General features: G+C 52.1%; 3 protein-coding genes across 3 annotated transcripts in view; 2 read left to right on the top strand and 1 right to left on the bottom strand.

Annotated features, from left to right (window-relative positions):
• KLHDC9 (kelch domain containing 9) overlaps positions 1-942 on the top strand; it is a 6,295-nt gene extending 5,353 nt beyond the window's left edge. Inside the window, exon 5 of the mRNA XM_018571559.1 lies at positions 775-942. Coding sequence (XP_018427061.1) covers positions 775-941 — 167 coding nt within the window. The 3' untranslated portion in view covers position 942. The remainder of the gene's footprint in view (positions 1-774) is intronic.
• Positions 943-2,784: 1,842 nt separating this feature from the next.
• Positions 2,785-7,767, bottom strand: PFDN2 (prefoldin subunit 2). The gene is made up of 4 exons (XM_018571555.1): positions 7,665-7,767; positions 4,841-4,929; positions 4,418-4,541; positions 2,785-3,046 (listed from the first exon to the last, which is right to left on the bottom strand). The coding sequence occupies exons 1-4, from the start codon at positions 7,701-7,703 to the stop codon at positions 2,870-2,872; spliced, it is 429 nt and encodes a 142-aa protein (XP_018427057.1). The 5' UTR covers positions 7,704-7,767; the 3' UTR covers positions 2,785-2,869.
• A 16-nt stretch (positions 7,768-7,783) lies between these two features.
• Positions 7,784-9,415, top strand: part of NIT1 (nitrilase 1) — a 3,372-nt gene continuing 1,740 nt past the window's right edge. The window contains exons 1-4 of the mRNA XM_018571554.1: positions 7,784-7,840; positions 8,337-8,585; positions 8,841-8,944; positions 9,206-9,339. Of these exons, the coding sequence (XP_018427056.1) occupies positions 7,806-7,840; positions 8,337-8,585; positions 8,841-8,944; positions 9,206-9,339 (522 nt within the window). The 5' untranslated portion in view covers positions 7,784-7,805. The remainder of the gene's footprint in view (positions 7,841-8,336; positions 8,586-8,840; positions 8,945-9,205; positions 9,340-9,415) is intronic.

The raw sequence follows: 9,415 nt of genomic DNA on the forward strand, positions 1-9,415 counted from the left end.
TTGTACAGAGGGAGATAGAGAGATACAAAGTAACATTGTATATAAACATTGTACAGAGGGGAGATAGAGAGATACAAAGTAACATTGTATATAAACATTGTACAGAGGGGGAGATAGAGAGATACAAAGTAACATTGTTTATAAACATTGTACAGAGGGGGAGATGGAGAGATGCAATGTAACATTGTACAGAGGGGTGGGGTAGAGAGATACAAAGTAACATTGTACAGAGGGGGAGATAGAGAGATACAAAGTAACATTGTTTATAAACATTGTACAGAGGGGGAGATGGAGAGATGCAATGTAACATTGTACAGAGGGGTGGGGTAGAGAGATACAAAGTAACATTGTACAGAGGGGGAGATAGAGAGATACAATGTAACATTGTACAGAGGGGGGTGGGGTAGAGAGATACAAAGTAACGTTGTACAGAGGGAGATAGAGAGATACAAAGTAACATTGTACAGAGGGAGATAGAGAGATACAAAGTAACATTGTTTATAAACATTGTACAGAGGGGGAGATAGAGAGATACAATGTAACATTGTACAGAGGGGGGTGGGGGAGAGAGATACAAAGTAACATTGTACAGAGGGAGATAGAGAGATACAAAGTAACATTGTTTATAAACATTGTACAGAGGAGAGATAGATACAAAGTAACATTGTACAGAGGGAGATAGAGAGATACAAAGTAACATTGGACACATACATGTAATGTAACATTTTCTGCTCCGCCTTTGACATTATTCCTTTTCTTTTCCTCTGTTTGAAGGTTGCAGCGCTGTCTCCTGGTTCCACTTCCCGGGTAGCAATTCTCAGCACAAGAGAGTTGGCCATCGGACCTGTGTGCTGAATGACGGCCTGTACTTGGTGGGCGGGTTTGGCGGTGATGGGAAGACGCCGTGTCCTGAGATTTGCATGTTGGAGATGAGTCCATGACGTTGGGAATTGAATGATTTGCTTTGATAATGAACATGTTGTGCTGACTGATGAGTTTGGATCTCTGGAGAGCAATGTATTAGAGGTGCCCCGACATGGAAATGTCAAAACCGAAATAAAAAAAATTGTCAGGCCGTAACCAAAAATGTTTTTTATTTTATATTTTTTTTTTCAGAAACTTATTTTTTTGTATATTTATTTATTAAATATGTTTTACTTTTAGGGGAAATATTGGGGGTCTAGACTCCTGATATTTCCCTTTTAAAATAGAAAATGAGATTGAGAACACAGAGTCCTCAATCTCTTTTTCTGTGTCCCCTGTTATCAATTAACAGGAATCCTCTATACTGAGTGTTCCTGTTCATTCATAACATGAGGACATTGTGTGTTTACTATAACCACGACTATGAATGAACAGGAAGTGATGTAGGAGGTGATGTAGATCACTTCCCATTCATTCATAATTGAGGATATAGTAACCATACTCTGTCCTCAATTATCTACAAACACTCAGCAATCACTGACTGCTTGTACCGCTCTCCATCCTGACACGCTGTCACAGGAGGCTGAGCGAGCGGTGTGTGAGGAGAGCTCAGCCTCCTGTGATAGTGCTGCGGGCTGTCTCCGCCCTGTGATAGGAGGCTTAGCATGGTGGGGGGAGAGATGCCGGACGCTCACAGCGCTCTCCTCCCGCAGCGCTCGGCCAGCTGTCAGTTTCTCTCCTCCCCGCTGGGACACAGAGCAGCGCCCAGCGGGGGAGAAAGAAAGCAGGGATGCGCCGATGTATTGGCAAGAAAGTGGCACTTTCGGCCGATCTATCGGTGCATCCCTACAATGAACCAAAACAAGAAAATGGAAGTTAAGAAAAGCTCCGCCTTGTGTCCCAGTCAGTGACATGGCCTGGGCTGAGATGATGTCATCAGTCTGCTGCAGGCAGGAGGAAGCATTCCCTCAGTCTCCCGTTCCCAAATGATAATTTAGACCAGGGGTTTGCAACTTCGGCACTCCAGGACTACAAGTCCCATGAGGCATTGCAAGATTCTTACAGCCACAGGCATAACTCCCAAACGCATGACAAGTTTTGTTTTTTCAGCACAGCTGGAGTGCAAGGGTTGCCTACCCGGGCTTTAGACTGTATACTGTGACAAGTCACACGGTGAGAGGCTGCAGCCGTGGGCTGACATTTGTGAACACAGCCAAGACGTGCGCAGGCACCAGGATTCATAGCATTGTGTCATCTCTGAGCTGACATCTCACTCCAGTTAGGGTGACCCCCGGATGATACCATGAAGGCCTTGCCAGGGAGGAGTCATGTGGTCTCTGTGAGAGGTAATACCTGGAAGGGTTACACTGACACAATACTGAGCATGTTGCACCCAACACAGAAGATCTATGTTCTGACAGGTCCACTTTAAAGAGAACCGGTCACTTTGCATATTTTAGGTGAATCACTGGCTTGCAACTAGTATGTGCGTTTCACATGAAAACATATATTTCTGATGACTGGTCCACTTTAAACACCTGCAAAAGCCTCGGCCCTAATGGAGCCCCTATGTAGATATTTACCGTATTGGGCGCCCGGAGCGGGGCTGTGCCGGCGTTGAAGGTTTAAAATAGACGCCCCACGTGTCACCGCAGCTGTTCAGAGAGACAAGTGGCAGACCGGCGGATGCTGAATGGACACACGTACAAGACAAGCAAACCGATACAACAAAACTTTATTTAACAAAACAAAAAAAAGCAAAAAAACTTTAACAAAAAAACAAAAAAGAAGCACACAGCCCCAATTCCACCGTGAACCCCCCCCAAAACCATCAAATTCATGCCGCGAGATTTCCCGGCGCACCCCTTGCCCTAGCCCAATTCAAGTGCCCAGCAAAAGAAGAAAGTCCATCGCGGCCGGGGTTGCGATGTCCCGCGGAGGCCGATCAGGAAACCAGGACGCCGGCCGAGCCGGCTTTGGGACCGGATCCGTCACCGTCTTTGGGCGACTGCTTCTGGTCGTCCTCCCCCATCAGGCGGATGTTGTGCTTCTCCCGGTACTCGTTCAGCTCCCGCCCCTTCGTCTGCAGCTGCGTGGTCAGCGTCTCGATGATTTTGTTGATCTGCGGGCAAGAGGGGGGTGGAGTTAAAGGGATGACAGCTCCCATCTGTGGCTTCGCACACAGGTGATCGGTAACGGGAGTTTGTCCCTGAACGTGACAAATGCCGGCTGTCAGATGTAAAGAATTCTGCTTTGGATTTGCGTACTCGCCCAAATGCCCCGATACCGGAATTTCCCCCTGACCGGCAGTGCCACGAGGTAGCATGGAGCCGGCTTCCTGGCCAATCAGGAATCGGGCAGGGGCGTGACCCGCCTCCTGGCTTCCTCATTGGCTGGGAAGCAGGCTTTACTTGTCGCTAGGCAGCCTGGCTTCCTGACCAATCTGGAACCTAGACGGCGGATCATAACCTGACGCCCGGCTTCCCGATAAGCCGAGCCCTCGGCACGCCGGTATCGGCGAGTACCGAAAAGAAAAAAATATCGATACAGAGAAACTGGTATCGGTGCATCCCTACTTTACATCTGCAAGAGGAAATCAGGCTTGCAGTAGGTGGAGCTGCTCTGATGAGCGAGAGGAGGGGGAGGGACCCAGATGGTGCTTTTTTTTTTTAGCTCTACCAGAGGAAATCAGGCTTGCAGTGGGTGGAGCTGCTCTAATGAGGAGGAGGAAGGGGAGGGACTACACTGATCCTACTTTAGATCCAGCAGAGGAAATCAGACTTGCAGTGGGCGGGGCTGCTCTGATGAGTGGGAGGAGGGAGTCCATTCATCCTACTTTAGATCTGGTAAAGGAAATCAGTCTTGCAATGGGTGGGGCTGCGCTGAGGAGGGGGAGGGACTCCATTCATCTTAATTTAGATCTGGCAGAGGAAAACCAGGCTTGCAGTGGGTGGAGCTGCTCTAATGAGGAGGAGGAGGAGGAGGGGGGGGGGGGGCCACCCTGCTCTTATAGAGGGACGATGGGAGGGAGGGGGGCGGATGGGGGGGGGGAGGGGGGGGGGGGGGGGGGACTACACTGATCTTAATTTAGATCTGGCAGAGGAAAATCAGGCTTGCAGTGGGTGGAGCTGCTCTAAGGAGGAGGAGGGACTACAGTGATCTTAATTTAGCTCTGGTATAGGAAATCAGGCTTGCAGTGGGTGGAGCTGCTCTCATGAGCGAGAGGAAAACTGGGAGGGACTAGCTTGATCTTATAGTACAGGGGGAGTGTACAGCGAGCATCAACCGTGATGTCTGGAGGGGAAAGCTGTATACATTTCCGTACAGGCTCTTGAAGTAGGCATCACTCATACAGATTCCACCAATCTGATAAATGGATGATTTTCAGCTCCGTACAAATACGGCGATAAGCCCCGGATTGCTTTATAAAGGAGGCGGAGCTTCCCGAAGCTTTCCCCGCCTTTAAAAAGCCATCCCCTTGGCTATAGCTCACCTGATCCTTGTTGTTCTCCAACGCCGGCAACACCTCCTTCACCGTCCGCTCCACCAGGACGCCCCCGACCATGCGGAAACACTTCCTGTTCTGGTCCACCTCCTGCAGGGTGTCGATGACCAAACTGTGTGAGAGAGAGAGAGATGGTGGATGAATAAGGCCCGCCCCTCCAGAAACATTGTACATGTGACCAGCTTAGGCTATCATGTCACAGGAAGTTGGGTGTGTGTAAATATCCTTCCCCCAGGAAATGACTTTCTAATGTGAAGAGTTCTGAATACATTTATAGCTGTACACAAGGTGGCTGGAAAAACAGAAACCCCACATGTAGTAGAAATGGCTCCGCCCCTTTCCTACTAACAAGAAATGGAGGAAGGCCAAAAGCCGTGACAGGTTCTCTTTATATGGAGGTACAGTACTCACGTGTGCTCGCTCAGCTCCATCTCCAGCTCGGCCGCCTTGGAGGCCAGACTCCTCTGCTCCTGCCGCATGCGATTGAACCCCGCCACCACCTAAGGGGGAGACAATGCAAGGTCAGAGGGCTAAAGGAGAACTCCGACCTCTAACATGGGGCAGGCCCCGCGTGTAACCATGTCTATAGAGAAGACAATGGTGACAGGAGACACTGACAGGTTCTCTTTGACATCAGGCAGAATCCAGGAGCAAGACAGTACCAAGACTGGACATGCTGGGAGCTGTAGTCCCCACTCAGTATAGAGAAGCAAGACATGCTGGTAGTTGTGGTCCCCCCAGTATAGAGGTGCATGGCATGCTGGTAGTTGTGGTCCCCCCAGTATAGAGTAGCATGGCACGCTGGTAGCTGTAGTCCCACCAATATAGAGGAGCATGGCATGCTGGTAGTTGTGGTCCCCCCAGTATAGAGGTGCATGGCATGCTGGTAGTTGTGGTCCCCCCAGTATAGAGGTGCATGGCATGCTGGTAGTTGTGGTCCCCCCAGTATAGAGGTGCATGGCATGCTGGTAGTTGTGGTCCCCCCAGTATAGAGGTGCATGGCATGCTGGTAGTTGTGGTCCCCCCAGTATAGAGGTGCATGGCATGCTGGTAGTTGTGGTCCCCCCAGTATAGAGGTGCATGGCATGCTGGTAGTTGTGGTCCCCCCAGTATAGAGGTGCATGGCATGCTGGTAGTTGTGGTCCCCCCAGTATAGAGGTGCATGGCATGCTGGTAGTTGTGGTCCCCCCAGTATAGAGGTGCATGGCATGCTGGTAGTTGTGGTCCCCCCAGTATAGAGGTGCATGGCATGCTGGTAGTTGTGGTCCCCCCAGTATAGAGGTGCATGGCATGCTGGTAGTTGTGGTCCCCCCAGTATAGAGGTGCATGGCATGCTGGTAGTTGTGGTCCCCCCAGTATAGAGGTGCATGGCATGCTGGTAGTTGTGGTCCCCCCAGTATAGAGGTGCATGGCATGCTGGTAGTTGTGGTCCCCCCAGTATAGAGGTGCATGGCATGCTGGTAGTTGTGGTCCCCCCAGTATAGAGGTGCATGGCATGCTGGTAGTTGTGGTCCCCCCAGTATAGAGGTGCATGGCATGCTGGTAGTTGTGGTCCCCCCAGTATAGAGGTGCATGGCATGCTGGTAGTTGTGGTCCCCCCAGTATAGAGGTGCATGGCATGCTGGTAGTTGTGGTCCCCCCAGTATAGAGGTGCATGGCATGCTGGTAGTTGTGGTCCCCCCAGTATAGAGGTGCATGGCATGCTGGTAGTTGTGGTCCCCCCAGTATAGAGGTGCATGGCATGCTGGTAGTTGTGGTCCCCCCAGTATAGAGGTGCATGGCATGCTGGTAGTTGTGGTCCCCCCAGTATAGAGGTGCATGGCATGCTGGTAGTTGTGGTCCCCCCAGTATAGAGGTGCATGGCATGCTGGTAGTTGTGGTCCCCCCAGTATAGAGGTGCATGGCATGCTGGTAGTTGTGGTCCCCCCAGTATAGAGGTGCATGGCATGCTGGTAGTTGTGGTCCCCCCAGTATAGAGGTGCATGGCATGCTGGTAGTTGTGGTCCCCCCAGTATAGAGGTGCATGGCATGCTGGTAGTTGTGGTCCCCCCAGTATAGAGGTGCATGGCATGCTGGTAGTTGTGGTCCCCCCAGTATAGAGGTGCATGGCATGCTGGTAGTTGTGGTCCCCCCAGTATAGAGGTGCATGGCATGCTGGTAGTTGTGGTCCCCCCAGTATAGAGGTGCATGGCATGCTGGTAGTTGTGGTCCCCCCAGTATAGAGGTGCATGGCATGCTGGTAGTTGTGGTCCCCCCAGTATAGAGGTGCATGGCATGCTGGTAGTTGTGGTCCCCCCAGTATAGAGGTGCATGGCATGCTGGTAGTTGTGGTCCCCCCAGTATAGAGGTGCATGGCATGCTGGTAGTTGTGGTCCCCCCAGTATAGAGGTGCATGGCATGCTGGTAGTTGTGGTCCCCCCAGTATAGAGGTGCATGGCATGCTGGTAGTTGTGGTCCCCCCAGTATAGAGGTGCATGGCATGCTGGTAGTTGTGGTCCCCCCAGTATAGAGGTGCATGGCATGCTGGTAGTTGTGGTCCCCCCAGTATAGAGGTGCATGGCATGCTGGTAGTTGTGGTCCCCCCAGTATAGAGGTGCATGGCATGCTGGTAGTTGTGGTCCCCCCAGTATAGAGGTGCATGGCATGCTGGTAGTTGTGGTCCCCCCAGTATAGAGGTGCATGGCATGCTGGTAGTTGTGGTCCCCCCAGTATAGAGGTGCATGGCATGCTGGTAGTTGTGGTCCCCCCAGTATAGAGGTGCATGGCATGCTGGTAGCTGTAGTCCCACCAATATAGAGGTACATGGCAAGCTGGGAGTTGTAGTTCCCCCAATATAGAGACACACGGCATGCTGGTAGCTGTAGTTCCACCAATATAGAGGTACATGGCAAGCTGGGAGTTGTAGTTTTCCCAATATAGAAGAACATGGCATGCTGGGAGTTGTAGTTCCCCCAATATAGAGACACGTCATGCTGGTAGCTCTAGTTCCCCCAATATAGAAGAACATGGCATACTGGGAGTTGTAGTTTTCCCAATATAGAACGGCATGGTGGGAGTTCTAGTTCCCCCAATATAGGGGAGCATGGCATGCTGGGTGTTGTACTTCCCCCAATATAGGGGTACATGACATGCTGGGTGTTGTACTTCCCCCAATATAGGGGTACATGACATGCTGGGTGTTGTACTTCCCTCAATATAGAAGAACATGGCATGCTGGGAGTTGTAGTCCTCTCACCTGCTCCGCCGCGATCTGCTTAGCCGCCGCACTCGCCATCTCTCCGCTGCTGAGGCTCAGCTCGTCGCCGGAACTCGTTAACCCACGTGACTTCCGACGGTCCCGCCTCCCGCCGCCATCTTGGCTAAGGGCAAAGAACGGATGAGGGTTGGCGTGCGGCTGTGGGCTGTGCTGGGGTGAGGGACTCCACCCGGAACAATTCTTCCCAGCCTAGGGTGGAGTGTGTGTGTGGAAGAATGTATTTCTCTTTGTGTCCCCATGGGGGAAATTTCCCTTCACTTCCTGTGACACCAGGCCCGGAAATGAGGAGCACGGGGTCACAGGGTAGTAATTCTCAGACCTGACAGAGGATCCAATACTTCGTAGCTCCATCTAAAACTAGAAAAGGTTTTGGCTTGAGTTCCCCTTTATCCCTACATGATATGGGACAGATAGACAGGTCCTCTTCATGGGGGGAGGGGACATAATGACACCAATAAAATTACAAATCAATCCCCCTCCGCTGAGTATTGTAATTCTGTCGTCACGTAGTCTCCACAATGACTCCCAATAGAATTCTGTAATTATTATTTGTGTGCGGAGTTCTCCTTTAATTCCAATACTGTGCCCATACAGGTCCTCTTTGTTCCGCACGTCCCCTTCACTTCTGATTGTTCTCTTGTGAAGTTTCAGGAAGATGTCGGCTGTGTGCGGCGCCGCGCGCAATCCGCTGATCGCCGTCTGCCAGATGACGTCCACCGCCAACAAGGAGGAAAACTTCACCACCTGCTCCACGCTGATCCGGGAGGCCTCCGCCCGCAGCGCCGCCATGGTCTTCCTGCCCGAGGCCTTCGACTATATCGGCGGCAGCACCGAGGAGACGCTGAGCCTGGCCGAGAACCTGGACGGGGAGCTGATCCGGCGCTACTCCGGGCTCGCCAGGTGAGACAAGGCCAGTGATGACCCCTCCCCAGAACTGCCCTGTCCCCTCCCCTGCATAGCCCCTCCCCAGAACTTCCAGCACGCCCTGGCCACACCCTAACAGTGCCTCGGCCCCTCCCCAGCACAGCCCTGGCCACACCCTAACAGTGCCTCGGCCCCTCCCCAGCACAGCCCTGGCCACACCCTAACAGTGCCTCGGCCCCTCCCCAGCACAGCTCTGGCCCCTCCTGATTGTTGCCTTTCCCCCGGTCACAGGGAGTGCCGCCTCTGGCTGTCTCTGGGCGGATTCCATGAGAAGGGCCCCGACTGGGACAAAGAGCGCAGGATCTCCAACTCCCACCTCGTCCTCGATGACACAGGTACCCTCCGTGTATGAAAGTGAACCTGTCATTTGCCAGATGTGGAATTACAAAAATCACCGACTTCCTGGGCTTCCCATCGTCACAGAGCCAGGAAGTGTGTGGGGATCTTTCATTGGGGACACCTAAGAGGGGATTTCATTTCACTTCATGTTGTGTCTCTGGGACAGGAAGTGAAGAGAATTAAAAACAAAAAAATATCCGTTTCCTGTGCTCGGTATGTCATTTATTTTCGGATGACCCCCCTGTGTGTCTCCGCAGGAAGCATCCGGTCTGTCTACCGCAAGGCTCACCTGTTCGACGTGGAGCTGCAGAGCGGGGTGTCACTGAAGGAGAGCGCTTTCACCATTCCAGGGGCGGAGCTGGCGCCCCCTGTCTGCACGCCGGCGGGAAAGGTGCCGACACTCTTCTGTGTAGTGATGTACAACTCTTTTTTTTCTAATTTTCCACTCCCCTGCACAGCCCCGCCCA

The sequence above is a fragment of the Nanorana parkeri genome, unplaced genomic scaffold, assembly GCF_000935625.1.
Source record: "Nanorana parkeri isolate BGI_ZX_2015 unplaced genomic scaffold, ASM93562v1 scaffold1780, whole genome shotgun sequence".
Taxonomy (NCBI): domain Eukaryota; kingdom Metazoa; phylum Chordata; class Amphibia; order Anura; family Dicroglossidae; genus Nanorana; species Nanorana parkeri.

Coding starts and splice junctions, on each gene's coding strand:
- PFDN2 (XM_018571555.1), bottom strand. CDS start 7,703: ATGGCGAGTGCGGCGGCTAAGCAGATCGCGGCGGAGCAG. Junction 4,930..7,664: donor AGCAGATCGCGGCGGAGCAG/GTGAGAGGACTA, acceptor TCTCCCCCTTAG/GTGGTGGCGGGGTTCAATCG. Junction 4,542..4,840: donor ATGGAGCTGAGCGAGCACAC/GTGAGTACTGTA, acceptor TCTCTCACACAG/TTTGGTCATCGACACCCTGC.